General features: G+C 39.9%; 1 protein-coding gene across 2 annotated transcripts in view; it reads right to left on the minus strand.

Moving 5' to 3' along the window:
- PLPPR1 (phospholipid phosphatase related 1) overlaps positions 1 to 17,814 on the minus strand; it is a 138,596-nt gene that overhangs the window by 59,906 nt on the left and 60,876 nt on the right. For both annotated transcript variants that reach the window (XM_050913040.1, XM_050913041.1), the window contains exon 2: positions 13,676 to 13,784. In XM_050913040.1, coding sequence (XP_050768997.1) covers positions 13,676 to 13,738 — 63 coding nt within the window. In that variant the 5' untranslated portion in view covers positions 13,739 to 13,784. The remainder of the gene's footprint in view (positions 1 to 13,675; positions 13,785 to 17,814) is intronic.

The following is a 17,814-nucleotide window of genomic DNA, read 5'->3' on the forward strand; positions in this document are numbered from 1 at the left end:
TATATTAAAAAACTCCGTTCGAAACAATGTTTTGTGATGGAAATTTCCTGACATGTTCTGTGTTTAGGTATTTTGTGTTCCAATACCCTTGCACTGGACTGCTGTGTCCAGTAAAAGTCACCATGTCCCTCAGTATAAAGGCAGTCCAGAATTCATCATTCCAGAACCATCTGTAGAAGATGGAAAATCAAATCTAGTCTTACTCTAACAACACTGACCTTCTCACCTTCTTAGATGCTTGTTCTGTTGCCTGTTTCTTATATAAAGGCTTTCCCTCTAAGTTGACAACCTTAGAGGCGGTTGGAGATCTGAATCTTTGTCATTAATAGAACAGCATACATTAAAATTCATAAAACTTGCCTGTGCTTCCAGACCACTGTTATTTAATAGAGTAGTGCAGGTTTACAGTCGTTAGACATTGATGAATGCAGCAGTTACTGCCAAAAGAAACTATCTGTTGATAGCAAGATTGCAGGACTCTTAGACCAATCATAAGAATCAAATAGAGACAATGTTTTAAATTAAGTAGAAAACTATTAAAGACATTTTACTTCACCTAAATGGACATGGTCTTATTAATATGTATAATGCATTATAAAATCCATTTTATTTGTTTCCAACATTTTCCCAACTGAACAGGAAGCTTTTAAAAAAACCAATTACCTTATCACTTTGAACCTCATCTGCTGCTTGCAAGTCATGTTTTGTCTGAGCCACTCCTTTCGTACAACTCTTTATCACTGGTGGGCAGCCATATTAAAAAATGAATAATAACCACTTCATTTTTCAGAGTCTGTAATCGTCACAATTATAATTGTGAATGCAGGGTAAGGAAGAAGGGAAAACTTGGGGTTTGAAAACTTTAATAAAATCCCTAGGTTCTGGTGCTCACTTTTGTCCCTTTCACTTAAAGATACTATTCTCTTGTCAAAGTTAGCCCTGTCAAAACAAGTAGAAATACTCACTGCTATTTGCTATGGTTATTTATCATGACAAGGTTTGGTTTTAATTCAAGAATAGTCTGTCTGAACCTGGATTTTACACTAGTGTGTTCCTCAAGATTCTCTTTTAACAAGTCTCCACATACACAAAGGGCAGTTTTATCTCCCTCAGAGTCTTACTAAACCAAGGCACAGTAGCAGGAGGCATTAAGATGCACATGTGCTTTCTGTAAGAAGCTAAGTGGATAGTATGGAGAAAAGTCCAGTAGAAATTACTTCAGGATGCAGATGTTAGGAAAAAGCAGCACAGTGATATAGCTCATTGATTTACAAAACAGACTGAGGTGGCGAGGCTTGAAATAGGAAGCTTTGTCTAACATGTTGGGTTCTACAACAAAGAGTGTGGACGAGGAGATCAACACACTGACTATTGGTAATCAACACACATTTTCATATGGGGCATGCAAATACCTAGGTGAAATTATTGCAAGAAAAGGGGCTGAGCGGACAAAACAGGTCTTAAGGTTCCAACTGTACATAGCTCTAAAATTCAGGAGGATTTTTTACATGATTCGTTCCTTTACTGCTTTCCGTTACCCATCCTCATTTTTTGTTGCATCCTACCTTCTCTTTTCACTGCTATTGGGTCTAGATTCTTCCTCCTTCACATCAGGTTTGTCCTGGTTTCGGCTGGGACGGAGTTCACTCTCTTCTTAGTAGCTGGTACAGTGCTGGGTTTTGGATTTAGTGTGAGAATGATGTTGAGAACACTCCGATGGTTTAGTTGTTGCTAAGTAGCGCTTATCCTAAGCCAAGGCCTTTTCAGTTTCCCATGCTCTGCCAGCAAGCAGGTGTGCGAGAAGCTGGGAGGGAGCATAGCCGGGGCAGCTGACCTGAACTAGCCAAAGGGCTATTCCATACCATGGAACGTCATGCCCAGTATATAAACGGGGGGGAGTTGGCTGGGAGGCGTGGATCGCGGCTCGGGAACTAACTGGGCATCGGTCAGCGGGTGGTGAGCAACTGCATTGTGCATCACTGGTTTCTTCTTTCCCCCCCCCCCCCCCCCCCCCCCCCCCCCCCGCCCCCCCCCCCCCCCCCCCCCCCCCCTTTTTTTGTTATATTCCTTTTCATTACTATTATCATATTTCATTATTACTATTGTTAGTATTATATTTTACTTTAGTTATTAAACTGCTCTTATCTCAACCCACGAGTTTTACTTTTTTTCTCTTTCCTCCTCCTCACCCACTGGGAGGGGGAGGGGGAAGCGGCTGCGTGGTGCTGAGTTGCTGACTGGGGTTAAACCACGACAAGGTTAAATCACTTTATTAGAAAGAATATTAGGACAAGTGTTTTTCCTATGAGGATACTCAAAAACTAAGCAGGTTGCCTAGTAAGGTAATAGGTAATAAGTAATTCAACTGGACAAGGCCCAGAGAAACCTAATCCAGCTGCCACTTTTCTGAGCCATGCTGTGCCTAGAGACCCCCAGAGATCCTTTCCCACCTAAATTATTCTGTGAGTCTATCACCTTTCTTTTAACTCAAAGAAGTATAGACTTAGGTCTCTTTTACTCACTTGGTTGACCCTGGCTGCCTTTCTTGTTCAAATCACATCTACTCTGAGTTTTTTCCAAGTCCCAAACTGTTTTACTCCTTTCTGTCTACAGAAAGACATTTTCAATAAGAATGAAAAGCCTGAAACTCATCATGATAAACAAATGCTGGTATGTATTCACATGAAACCAATGCTATATAAAGCACTCTGTTCCCACAATTCTGTCAGTTTGAGTTTCAGTATGTTTCCTACCATTATAATAGAGGGCGCACTGATTTTTGCTTTGGCTGGTTTAAGTAAGATCATAAAGATCCCTGATGACCACTGATTTAACTATCTCCAAGTGAAAGATTAGCACAACTATAAAACTAATAAAAGTGTAATCTGCTATCCAATCTATTTGAAAGGTTAATTCACTCCATTATATCTGGAATCTTATATTGGTCAGGCACTAATAAGAAACTAGATTACATTTATGAGGTACATTTGCACATTTTTTGCTATAATTTTATAAAAAAATGCAATATTGATTAGAGACTACAATAAATCAAATGGAAATCCGATCAATAGTTCCACTACAAAAACCAAGTATCACAAACTATTTTGAGAGGAGATTTAAAGGCCAAACCTCATTCTTTCCATGAAGCATGCAAAACTCACAATGAGTCTTGAAAAATCAAGTAGACTGTTATACACAGTTTAAACTAAATAAAAGCGGTATTACTTCAATAATGTTGTACATCTGCACAAAATAATCACACACTAAATTTCTGTGCTTTAATCAAGTATATAACAAGTATTGATATATTATTATTATTAGAGCTCCTTCCAGGTATGCAAAGTCTACACTCCAGAAATAAGCTATTAAGTCACAATGAACAATAGATTATTGATTTTCAGGATAGACATGCAGCATTTAATAGCTGGGAGAAGGAAATACAGGGATTCAGCCATTACATGACCAAATGTAGCTATCCTTTAAATTACAGAATTCACTCTACTGAAGTCGTGACAAAACTGACAGTAGCTCCAGTAATAATTGCATCATTATTTCCAAGCTGCTTTAATCTTATTGCAGCATATTTTTGGAAGACACCATCAATAATTACTGTAGAATCATAAAAAGTTAATAATGCTGTAGAATTATGAAAAGTTAATAAATGATTTAAACTTATTTTAAAATCGTAAGAGCCTATCCCCCACGTGTCCTATTACATGAGTTCTCCTACTCATCTGTTCATGTGATCAGGTTGTAAAGGAAATGATATGAGAAAGAAGTATATAGCAGAGTTTTGGGTATGTTTAAAACTTTCGGGCAAAACTGCCTGGCTCTTTGCACTGACCCTCTGCAAACATGCAGAGTCTTCGCTGCAAGGCCACTAGAGACCACAGCCAGCCATAGGACTCTAGGTATGTCTAGTCTGATGCAGAACATAATCCCAGTGGGTACTATAAACACATCACCCAAAAGTAAGAGTTACAGACCATTATGAACAACCATTTGGTTTCTTGAACTGTGTAACACCTCTTTAAAAATCGACTATGTGCTTAGTAAAATATTGATTAATCATTCATCTAACAACCATTTCTAAAAATCTATCTGCAACAGAAATCTTGACCATTAAATCACTCTGTTTCAAGATGAAGATGCATCTTTATTCCTGACTCTTTAACTTAAAACTGGACTGTTCCAGGAAGAGCTAATACAATTTATCATTGTATATTTATACAGATATCCTAAATCTTAACAAAGCCCAAACTTCTGAATCAGAAGTATTATTTTAGGCATGGCATCAAGCTGAAAGATAATCTGTGAAGACTCATGAACTCTAAAACCGAGGGTCAATCTCTAATCATTGTTGTAAGCAATCATCATCATGAGTAATGATTTCATGTGTGTTAAGACTTGAGTGCCCATTTAGCATCATGTGCACAAGATGTAACAACTTAGAAAACATTGGTTCCCAGCAATACCATTCTCTCACATATTTCCTACAAACACATCTGCATATGATCAATTTTCATATAATCTCTTCAACAGCCCCACTGAGTTCACAGCTGTGAACAAATATATGACACATGCAAAATTACCTGTGTGAGAGAGTATGTGATCTGACTTTAGGAATGTGATCTGAGAACTGCTTGTACTATATCCAACACTTCACAGAAATTCCTGGTGAAATACACCACTGAAGTGCAGTATGACTATAAGGTAATATAAAATAGAGCAAAAATGTTTACTGCTGAAATGCTGGGATGCAGCAACAGACTGAGGGGAAGTAGCAGGCCTCCCTTCAGACTGCCCCAGAAGTCACGAAATAAATCATGAAACCTGAGGTGCACCAGCCAAGTGAGTTAGAAATATGGAAACATACAGTATCATTTCTCCAGAAAGCTGTATTTTATTTTATTTGTTGCCACATTCTGCTGCATTCATAATAGCTTTATTTATTTTGTGTTACTCAGGTGCTGGTACCTGGATTATCTGTTTGCACTTTGGAGGGAGAAGATACCACAATTTAGAAGCTATTTGCTTCCCACACAAAGGCACCAAAATGTTCTGTCAGCAGCTTGGGGAAGTTCCATGTTGGTGCAATACTTTCAGTTTGTAAAGGAAGCACAAGACTTGGCAGACAGATTCCTAAAGCTGGTCTTTAAACTCTGTTGGAATTTCTAGAGAACAGAAAATGCCAATATTCTTTCAAAGCTAAATCGCTTGTATGAATCTGTTTGCTGTAAGACTGATCTTGATGACTTCACCCTTGTAACATTGCTAAAACAAACCCCTCCTTTTCAATGTCTGGAGTGGCTGGTCAGGAGCCAGAAATCAAGTCCTTTGCAAGCCTGATGAAATTGGATATGATGCTTAGAGACCTATTTCACTTTTGAAAATTCTCCTGATGTCAAAACCATTGTCAAAAAGTTTGAATGGGTCTGATATTGCAAAATATGCTTTAAGCGTCTTGCTTTGCTCTGACGTTTCTCAGATCTTTCCTACTGATCAGTTCTGGGAAGGCTTGATTGTTGTATTTAGGGTTCTTAAGTATGGAACTGTAAGTCCCTATTAATTCTTTTCCACCCTTTTTAAAACTTCATGTAACTTATACAAATTAAGTATCATGCTAAGTAAATTCAGGGATATTCCTACAGTCCAAAGGAATAATGTATGTTCGCAGATGCAGACCAAAGGAAATGGTGCAATTGTGTCACACAGGAGTCAACAATATGATAACGCACTGCACCTGCAATGATCTCCAAATTTTCATATATCTGAGCAAATAAATAGCTCAACATTGTGTGCTTGGGAGAGAAAATATGAAAAACCCTCAGGTCTTTGAAGTATGCAAACAAGCAAACAAAATTAACATATCAACTGCTCTACCACAATCTGCAAGAAACATAAAAATCTAAGTATAATTCTGAAAAGAAAGGAGGGAAAAATTCAGCAGTAATTTTCACTGATAATATCACTCTGTTCCCATAGGGAGATAGCTGCCCATCTTACATATTGTGTCATATGTATTTTCACATTGCTATCTATTTTAAGCCTAATTAAAGTTGCCCAGTCATTGCTGGAAATGCCTTCCATCTTAGCAGGCTTCAAACATGGCTTGTAGAGTTCTGTACATATAGTACAGAAGACTTGCATTAATGGCACCTGGTTTTATATACCAATTTTCTTAAAATCTCTATACAATCAATTGTGAATACTAGTTTTTCTAGCAGTAATCTACTAAAGCTATGTGGTTTTTTAACTTAGAAATTGGCAAAATGCATTTCTACTTAAAAAACAAAGCAAATTCAATCTCCCTAATTGCTGCCTAATTAAAAAAACACAATTCCTTCTCTTACAAACCTGGTTATATAGACCGACATATTATAAATTGCAGTAGTTCCCAAAAGTGTTGGCTAGTTTCAGGGCCCAGTGAAACAGATAAAGCAGTATGTTCACAACATTTTCCTCTACTACCAAATGCATTTTTTTATTACTCATAAAGACAAAGAATTTTTGGTACCTTTAATATCTTCCTTGAAAACTGCACCAAATTCATTGGTGCAAACCCTAAAATGTTATTCAGGCTGTCAAGGGGATTATTTGCGATGGGAAATTTTCAGGATAAAGAGGAAGGATACAAAATAGGCTTCACGTGTCTGAAAGCAAAAATACAATCCTTTGATTTATGTTTTAAAGCAAAACGTAGTAAAGCAGCTAATCCCTCTTGGGCAGTCCCTTAATGTTAATTTTAAGACGTCATCAAGAACCTAAGGAGAATCAAGTAATAATCTGATTTTTTCCAGAGTGCCCATTTTGGCCATGAGTTTTCTGTGCTCTTTGCCTAATTGTGAAACACCTAGAAGGATAATAATTTCAAAAAATTAAGTTTTAGTTTATAGCCAGGTAATATGAAAGCTGCCTAGCAATTCAACAAAACTAATCCAACATTCAGGAGACACCTATTCACTGAGATTAAGCCAGTTTTACAACATGGAGTTATCCAGTCATCTGGAACAAAGGAGGTAAGTGGCGGAGAGACAAAGCAAGCAAACAATAAGGAATGACTGGCAAATGGGGAACATAAAGAGACGTTTAGAAAGAGCAACAAAGAGAAACAGATACATATGCTGAGTGAATAAAATAAGAAACAATGAATCCGAAGAAACAGAAGTGACTGGAGCACGGGGATTATGCAGAAACATCATCCTGCTACAAGACCAGCTCCTCCGAATTTGCACAGCATCTGTCACCATCAATTCACGCAGTCTGTCTGACTAGAGGATCTAATGACAGGCAGTTTATACAGCACCAGCACATGACATGTCCCTCAGGGCATTTTGTCCTCACAGCATCCCGGTGGAGCAGCATAGCACTAATGCTTGCATGGCACAGATGGAGAAACAAGGCACAGGGCTTTAAATAGCTATATGCAAGACACCTATAGCAAGGGAAAGGATTGAGCCAGCACACACGAACCGCTGGAAAATCCTTCTTTTCTGCCTCAGCAGGAAACAAAATGAAAAAGCCCCACATGGTGTATATGGGATACTGCTACAGAACAGAGTCACTGATTATTGCAACTATTTAGAAGTTAGTTCAACATGGGATGCCTTTTTAGTTAATGTTTATGTTAAAATCTGCCCGGAATTTTTTGGCATTTTCTAGGACAACTGGACATTACCTTGCCAAAATTAAAACTTTTATTTTGAATATCCAAAACTGCGATCTTATGTTCACATGTCCTTTATGCAATTTAAATCATAGCATTAAAGCTCTAATGCAATCAGCAAGTTTTTCTTATGAGAGAAGTGACTTATTTTTAAAGAAACACAAATAGAAAGTCACTCCCAATACATTCAATGCCTCTTACAAATGTTGATTTGAGGACCGCAGCACACAGAAGAAGACATTTCACACTCCCCAAACACTGCTCAAAATTAGAAGGCACCAGCCAGTACACCCAAATGTGCAAAATCTTTTGAGTTTTCAGAACACCTAAACAAAAAATTAGAATAAAAAGAGTGCCACGTATGTCATGACTGTTCTAAATTGACTTATTTTTCATAGCTCCCTAAACCCTGCTGTGATGCTGATGACAAATAGGAGTTCAAGAGGCACTTGTCTCACTTATTTACACAAATGATTTCAGTATTGCAGAAATTCTCCTGCTAAAGAGTAGTTCAGCTGTTGGCTTGACTACATGAAATACTGGCAGGAAAACGTAGGCAGGCAGAGAAAGAAGAATGCTTTCCTTCTGTGCTTCTGTAAGTTAAAACTTTTTTTTTTTTAACTATGTTTGAACTGATATTTGAAGATGATTCAATCTGTCCAAAACTAAAATAGCAAAAAATAAAGGAAAATTTACCCCACTGACTGTAGAAACAGAGATCCTATGAGGCTGTAACATACCTACAGTTCAAATCAAAGTTTGCATCAAAATAGATGTAAGACTAGTGCTTTGTATTTTGCAGCATTTTTCATTTTATTCATGGGGGGAAGGGGAGAAGAGATTTTTCTTACAAAATCTTCAATTCTTTGCAATGCACTATATATCGAGTTGTCAAGAAGAAACAGTTTCCACTCTGCCTGCAAAAGCTTTCCTGAGGGCAGAATAATGGATTCAGCGTGAAAAAGTAGGATCTTCAGATTACAGAATTTGAAAGATGTCCAATGTTTTAAGTTTTAATGGTGTTGCTTATCTGAGTCTGCCCCTACTACCTTGTCAATGTCAGGATTACAACAATTCACAATAAAGCACAACGTGGCACATATATGAGTCATATTAAAGTCACTTGGTATTCAGTAACTCTTTGATCAGTTTAAGACAATTTAATTAAATCTGGTGCCAGAAAACTGCAGTGTTTTCATGTGCAAAGACACACCTCAGATGCGCCTGACTCCTTTAGAAGTAACTGTACTTGAAAATAAATCCTCAGGTAACTCACACCTTAAAACAACTCAAGCCCTCAAACCAGGACTTGCAGTGTGAGGAGGAGGAAAAAGGAAGTAGAAAGTGCCGCATCAGCAGAAATTCCAGAATCAGTTTCTCCTTTTATTATCTAGAGAGCCATTATAGTCATAACTGCTCTTGACTCAGAAGAGATGAGAGGGTTTTCTTTGCAGGAAAAAGAGGAAGTGTTGCTTGCTTATTGCATCTTCAAAAACCACCATTCAAACAGACACAATGGCTCAAAAGTTGTTTGCATGCCTTCCCCCTGAAGTCACATATAGTTGTGGGGATGCTGTTTACTCATAGTGTGCAACTATCCTTCCAACATCTGTTAGAAAATGCAATTATCACATCACATTACGCTTCCTGTCACTAATGATAAGCATCAAATATGCTGTAAAAGCAAGTAGAATCACTTTGACCCACCAAATTCAAAGCCAGACTGTACTCAGCTCTCCTACAGCCCCCTGGCATGATCTTTGTCCTAGAAAGCTAACACCCAGAATGGGATGAAGAAAGGCAGAGAAAGACCACAGCACATGGAAAGCACTGCTCGATCAAGACCTCAGTCCCCTAGGAAGAGAACTGGGATTCGCCAGGCATTGCGCTCCTACCCACTTCTACTCCTGACATTGCCTAGATCTGAGGGAGCTTAGTTGTTCTGACAATTTATTCCCTGCCTGCAGAAAACTGGGCCACTGTGTACAAAATGCACCTCTGCCAGTTGTGATTGTACCTTTCCTCACCTTCAGCTAGTACACATGTGGGTGTTATGTGGAAGGATGTAACATAGCACTCCTTGGATCAAACTTTGCAAAGCGGGGTTGCAAAATAATGAGACAGCTGTGCTGAAGCATCATTAAAGATGTTTCTGACAGCACTCTGTCATGCATGTCCCAGCAGGTGAAGGAGGGAGGAGATGCTCAACAAAGAGTTTTGGCAACAAATGCCACCATAAGCCAAAAGTATGTGAAAAAGGAAAAATATGTGAGAAATTTTTTCCTGTCATCCCAGATGCTGCTTCTCTTACTTTCTCTCGTGCTTGCCTACAATCCATAAGACCACTTTAGTGATCAGTCCTGGCCATCAACAAATCCTGAAACAGGCTGCTGTGCACTATTTGGATTTGCTGGGATAGATCCAGGGCATACCTACAGCTGGGAGCTCTATAGCCTTGGCTGCATGCTCTGGGTCCATCACTGACTCCAAAGGGATCTGGAAGCTACTGGAGTAGGGCACCCTGCTCTTCACACGTCTATTTAACAACTGTCAGCAGCTAACAGCATCAGTCCTCATGGACCAGGTACTCAACGGTCTGTACACTGCTCAAAGCAGTGGCACATGTCAGCTGAATGAGGAACAAAATTGGTCTCATCTTGTTGCAACCTCTTACATGTAAACCAAGGCTGGGCAAGAGCCTCCTGAAGGCTCCTTTCACTGATGCTGGCTGCAAGCAATGCTGCAAAGAGGGGCAGGGAAAGGAGAATATTCAGCTCCTGTATGTCCCAATTAACTGCTTATGTGTTTAACAAAATGTAATATACCAAATCTTCATAGACATTTGGTGACAAATGCCAGACTGTAATGATACCTCTTATAACACAATAAAGAACCATCTAGGAAGCTGCCTGCATTATTTGGGAGAGGGACTCAGATTTGATAAGTGGCTAAAAATTAGTTTAATGATTCCCTATTTAGCCTTTAAATCTACTCATAATGTGACATTGTGTTTCTAATTAGGGAGTGAAAATTTTGATTTAACATTTGTGTCATTACAGATTAGACATCACATGCTATCTCTATATTATTAAAAAGTTCATATTTTGAACATAAAAAGGAATTTGTAGAGTCAGGCACAGGGTTTAAGTTTTTATAATGAGCCATTCATCTTCAGGTCAGGTTTCATAATAACTAACTGCTACAAGTTAGTTCAGTGTGAGGACAGTGAAATGGAAAAAAAATGGAAATGCGAATAATCGCTGAAATTATAAGTGTCACATTTGTACAGACTGAAGCATAATGGTATTTAAAATGTCCAAACTGTTTGTGACACCTCCCTTCCACCACTGCCATCACAACTTCTTTGAACGCACACTGCATACTGAGCAGTTAGCAAATATCTACTGGCAGGGCATCTGACATGACAATCAAGGCTCAGCATTTTTTTCTTAAGAGCAAGTATCTCAAAAGTTTTAATCACAGGACCACATTCCATGGGAGGCAGCATATTCTGGGGAACAGGCCTATGATAACATTTACTGACCATCTCTTTTCCTACTCATAATCATCTAACATGTCTGCTGCTAGATTGTTTTCGCATGGAAAAATGTTATCAGGAAAGCAGGCAACATTATTTTTAGCTGTCCTGCATGCACCTTTAGCAACTGCAGCAAGGTGTCACACAGCTAATCAATTCTCATGGTTGCCTCAAAGCTACAAAAATAGGGCCCATCCTAACCCAGGCAATCCAGCACAGGGCTTGGTGTCTGGCGTAGCTCATCTAAAAAGCACTTTGTTTAGTCTCAGAAGCATGGCAGTAGGAAAAGAAAAAGACCTTCAGTGTGCCTGAAGATTTACAGGGACTTTTTAGACTGAATGGCTACTATCAATCATCTCTGCATTCCCAGCAGGAAATTAGATTTCCTGTTGTTCAATGCTACAATGCTTGACATAAGTCTATGAATTCGTAGTTCCAGTAGTGCTACATTAAAAATCTATACTGTGGACAAAGAGGGGAAGAAATACATGTTTTCATCAAATGTAGCAGAGAGAACATATTTTCAGACACTACCTCTCTGGTTTTGACTGATTTTTAATTTAAAATTGTGTTTTAATTGGCAAGGCAAGTATACGAAAGGACAAGGGAAGTACACTTATGGAGCAAAAAACTCTTCTCTCTTCCTCCTGTAAAACGATTTATTCTTATATTCATGTCAGTCTTGTCTACAGGAAGGACAATTTATATCTCTGTCATAGGCTGCCAACCAGGCTCACCATTCATGCATTTAGAGGACTAAAAATCTTCAGAGCTGTTTGTTTAAGCAATAAATTTGAGACATCTCATTCCTGATGGTGTTTATTGTGCTTCTTCTGAGCTTATTGCTGTTTTTTCCCCATTTTTAACCTTTCTTTCTCTAGCTGATGGGATAAAGTAGTGACCCACTGTCTCAGTCAGAACAGCCCCTCAGTTTCCCCAGGGAGCAGAGACAGAGATTCTCCAGGAAGCGGGACATCATGTCAGTGACAAACCCCTGTGAAGCACTGCAAGGCTCAGCCACCTTCCCACACTGGTGTCTGCCATAGCTGCAGCTGGGAAGGCCCTATGCCAAGCTTTACTAGTGGTTTTACTATGCTTTTCCTCTGTCTTCATCTTCCAACCAGTCAGATTCCTCCTGCAAGGAAGGGCCCTTCAAGTCAAAAGGAAAACTACTACTTATATTAGATTAAGCACCCAGGGATCATCTGACTGTGTTTTGGGGGCTAAGCTTGTACTACAGAAAGTAGGGAGTGCATATAAGGGAACTGTATCTCCTGGCTGGAGAAAACACTATGAGGAGGGGGACTCCAGGTCAGTAAGGGTTAGAGAGGTCCTGAATACCACTGCATGCTTTTCCCATGTCCCTGGGGAAAGGTCAGTGCTCAGGAGCTCTGGAAAGCAACCATCCACAGGGCCCATTACACCTGCTGCTGCAGCACACTCAAACCTTTTCAAGATTGCAGTGAAAATGGGATAAGTCTTACACAACACCCAGCATTACAATTAGTCTTTTGACTGTTCTTAGTGCTTCTCTTGTGGAAGAGCACAAGTCGCCTCATAATTTGGGCCAAAGAGTGAGTATGGCATTCAAGCTACATCAGACAGGTGGCTCTGCAGACGGTCAGTCACAGGCAATGTGACAATCTCCTTCTCACCATCTAAATTTCATGGAAGCTTTCATCCTCCTTGGAAACCCAGAGTTGCCCGCCTTGACAGGAAAACCATCCCAGCCTTATAAGCACCAGCTGAACACTCATTGATTTGGATAATGATTTTGGTCAGTCTAGCAGTGTTAGGGTAAGTAAAAAAAGTACCACAAAAAACCAATTTGTACAGAGTAAAATAATAAGCCAATTTAAAAAAAAACACTACCGTTAACAAAGATATGGAGCCATACTCTATTGTGGGAACAATCACTCCTGTAACTTCACTGCTAGTCAATTCACACCCCTTGTGCTAGCCAAGCTCCTTCATCACACTTAAAGGACAGGCATGCCTCATCTAACTTTTATGTTCCACCTGAACAGAAATCAGAGCTGAGTGTTGCTTCCTAAGCCTATGAGCCATTAGACTGTGAGATCAGACATTTCCTTAAACAAGGTCTAGTCCTTGTGCAGCAGCAAGACGGATACAGGAAAAACAGGAAGATGAGCGATCACCTGCTGCCGACCTACACCTGCAGCTACTGCCCATTATCTACCAAATACCACAGGACTAGCTGGCAAATTGGGTAAAGACAAGTCTTGAAAGCACAGCATCTACTTGTTCTTGCGTGCTCGTACCTAAGAGCTGGCTAACTCATGCAGGACTGTTTTCAGGGGGATTTGACGGCAGTGAGTGTGAAGATGGACATTTATGTTACCAAGTAAGAAAGCATTCTTCCTTACAAACAAAATGGCCAACAAATTACTTAATTCCTGCAGGGCAGAGCTGCCTTCTATGTAGGCTTGGCAACTGAATGCTGCACTTACCTCAACAAAGATGAAGCAGGGGATGATGGAATAACTTCTCTGGGTATTGTTTCCTAAAGCCATTTCTCATCACACTTCTTCGGGAGGCACTGTTCAAAACTTTATTATCCTGAAAAAGAAAAGACAAAGGTATTTCAGTATGTTTCACTTTTTCGCAAACTCCACATTTAATACAAAGAGGTTCGTAACATGGAGCACTGACATATTGGACCAGGGATACAGACTAAAAAGAACATCAAGGTCTAACTTGCGGTCATACAAAATAACCTGAGAAGGCACTCCCTTTGCAGCAAAAAAGCAAGAGACAGACACAGGTTACAAGATACACCATCTACAGAGCAAAGAATGATAAGGAATACAACTGTTTTCCTTAATTACAATCCACTCCCAACCAAAGGCTTCTTCCCCAGGATTGTAAAATCACATTTTCAGCCTACTGTCCTACCTACAGTTTGTTTTAAATCAAGCGGTTTTGGTAATGGACTTGTGAACTTGTACTTTAAAGACACACTTATACTACATTAATTGTACATATGATCAAAATGTTTATCTGCATGAAGTGTGACCTGCTCAAGATGACAGCATGTCTTATGCACGAAAACCCCTTAACAAGCGAATACAACAAAAACGCAATGAAGGACTGGGCCCTTGCTGCAGAACCTTTCTAGCCTGCTATAAATTTGTACATTAACCCACAAAATCGTACCTACTTAGCACTACTTCAGGCTACTGGCTATTCTAATTAACATAACCTGATAACGCCCTGTGCTAAGACACTTAATCTCTTTACAGCACAAAAAGTAGGAAAGCAGAGAACAGAAGACTAACATGGAGAATTTTTACTGAGAATGCGTGTGCTTTTCTGCATGCATGAGGTAACACATCAAGAAGCTAAGTCTGGCTTAAATGATTTTAGAGAGGAACAGGCTAGCAGGGAAGGGGGGGGCTGGAAAAGCAGCATGTAGCTCAGAGCTGCCAGGTGCCGCTGAGACACAGAGGAGAATGGAAATCCTTTGCTATCAATTTTAACGTGAGCACATCAAGCAAGAGCACAGATTTAGGTGGGCCCAGCCTCACTTCCAGCAGTCACACAGAAACCCTGCCCTGATCATAAGCATCTCCACAGGCCAGGGCCAGGGGGGAGGAAGGAGGTGAAAGCTAGTGTATTTTCCAGAGGATGCTTTGCACAACATCTTCCCCCAGCTCTTTGACCTCACTGGCATCTGGGTGGCAATTCAGGCCTTGGCATATGGAGCCTGTGAGGTTCACGAAGGGGTCAGTGCTTTCTCACCAGCTCTCAGCAGGGTTACTGGAAGAAATACTATTATCAGAGCACTGAGTTCAGCAGAGGTTACGAAGCCTGGTTGAGGAGCTGGATCAGCTGCCAGTACTCACCACCTGCACCATGATGCAGGCTCTGGTCTTGCCACCAATGAACTACTTAATGTATTTCTTATCTCAGCTCTGCACAGTTTGACCCAGAGCCGTAAAGTACACAATGCGTATGACAGTTTTGGTAATACGGTTCTAGCCACAGCACAGCTATAGTGACTCCAGTGAAGCCACATCCTGTGTCAGAATGGCTTCTGAACTATTAACCATTGAAAAATGCAGTTCCAGGTCAAACAAAATACTCAGGAAATGTTACCTGTGACACACTTCAGACACTCCCATCTTACACTGTATCCCAGTTCTGAAATACAAATATTCTGGATTTTCAAAATGCCTGTTTTTCCAAACATACTTCAACTTTACTTAGGAGATAAAATGGGGTTTATCTCAGAGGTTAGTGTCATTGTTTAAAAAAAAGACAAAGTAATCCAACCCCATTTGGGCTGTGGAAAAAAATTCCAATTATTCATTTTTTAACAACACTTTTCATGCCACCAGCTCTGGTGCCATGTGGCTCTCCCTTTAACTTGGCAAACACATGGTACCTGGTAGAATAGCAGGTCAAAGAGTTAGAGCAGCTTACAGAGCATTATTCCACGAAACTCGTTTTGTATCCTGGAGATACACTGTCAGCACCTTTTTTGCAAATCCTGTTTTTCAAATGGCTTAGTGCAAAGATGTTAATACCTCAGCACCTTCAAGAATGCTTTGCCAGATCAAGCTTAGAAATAACCAAGATTTTCCATAACACTGTCCTGTAACTTCAAGCCGTGCCTTCAGTTCCAACTGCCGTGACTGCAGTGTGTTCCTAACCAAAGCAGAGGGCTGCAAGGTAACCCAAGAATTTAAGAAACGTTCTCAACAGATGACTGAAAGCAAATGCACAGACTAGCAATGAAGCTGAGGGTTCTTAGTAGTTGTATAAAATTGCCTAATTTAATGCTAAGGAACTCCCGATGTCACAAATACATATCACTATGTCTGTTCTTTTAAGCTTATTGTGCAGCACTGGTTTAAAAAACTACATTGCCTATGGGAAAGCATTTTACATGTCAGCTTCTCTCCTATGTGATGACACATTTGTGTCAGACATAAGTAGTAAGAGACCAAATAGTTGCCTGATCAGGCCAGCTAATTCCCAGACTGTAAGAAAACTCTCAGCTAGCCTGTGCTTGTCATAGCAGGTCTTTTCATCAGCTCACTCGACAGAAGAAGAAAGGGGAGGAACAGTGTGATCTTGGTGGGAGCACCTTTTGTCTCTCTCCAGCTCGTAATGAGTCCTCTAGGGACACAGACAGCAAAACACAGATTACAGCAATCCCGAGATGCTTCAGTCTGTAGAGCAGTCAGAGATAACCCACTTTTGTCCAAAGAATCGGGGAATCATAGTAAGATGTAAAACAAGTGTTTTATAATCCATGAAGATCTCTTCGCATTGAACAAATTTTCATAGTGCAAAGCCTCTGACCAAAGCAACGGGAAATAACAGCTATAATATCAGCATCTGGTATTGCCTTCTTTATTTTTTATTTTTATTTTTATCAATTTGACTCAATTGTTAAGGAACTCATGTTAGCAAAACTGTAAGAGGTTTTTTAGGTCCCACTAGCTGTGACCTTGTAAGGCCTGGTATGTGAGCACTGCCTGAGAGTAGAATTGGTCAAACTTATTCTAACTAATTAGGGACCACTGTAGAGGGAATATTAATAATCTGGAGCTCTGGTATTATGAGGTGCTTCTACTCTTTAAACAATATATAATTGTATAATACAACATTTGTGAATTAATTAGCATTAGTTAGTTCTCATCTTGCTCAATTTACCCCACATGCATTTTCAGAAAGCCCCTGATCTACAGCGTAGGAGGTTATTGTCTGACATCTCTTGGGAGAACAAGCGGAGACATAGAATATACATAAGTGAATTGAAAATTAACTGAAAAGGACAGCAAAGAAAAAAGAAGTCAAGCTGAAGAGATTTTCTTGCCGCAGGGATGCATCCAGGGGAAAAAAGAATGAGAGTCAAAGAGTGGAGGAAGGAAGAACGTTCTAAAAAAAGGTATTTTCTTACAGGTTACTAACCAGCAGAAGAATTTCTAAAAGCCCCATTCAGGTATGTTCTGAAGGTTTTTACGTAAGCACATGGCTGACAGCAAAAAGGGCATATCTAGGACAAACTAGCATTTGCTGAGCCTTTATAGTATAAGCCCCTGTAGCACACACAGTACAGCTGATTGTTGTTCTGTGTAATCAGTGCTCAAACCAATTAATTGCTGGTCTGTTCCTCAGGAGACAGTGGTCACCCTTATGTTTTTTAAGCTATATGTCCTGCGTAGGTGAGAAGAGAAGATGAACATTATGGCTTTATGTATTGCTACAGTGGATATCTGGGCACCTGTAGAAAATACTAAAATCAACAATCCAGAAAAGCTAACAGGCACTGTTTATCATAGTTTTCAACCTATGTTTCATTTAATCAATACCAATGCATGTTTCTTTTGCCATTAGCTCAGCGACCACCAGCCTGAAATGCAGTAACTGCTGTGCAGACTAAGACAGCAGCGTAGCCACTGGCCCATGTGGGACATCACTTCACTGCAGAATCCCAGATCTGCTCAGACCAGAGGTGAGGAGGGCAACCACTCATCATCTGGTACCAGGATGTGATGCAAGCACAAAAAAAATGACTGGATTTCCTGTCCCTCTTCATCTAGACAGTTTCATGGTCTTGTCAGCAGCAGCTAACATT

The sequence above is a fragment of the Gymnogyps californianus genome, chromosome Z (genome assembly GCF_018139145.2).
Source record: "Gymnogyps californianus isolate 813 chromosome Z, ASM1813914v2, whole genome shotgun sequence".
Classification (NCBI taxonomy): Eukaryota; Metazoa; Chordata; class Aves; order Accipitriformes; family Cathartidae; genus Gymnogyps; species Gymnogyps californianus.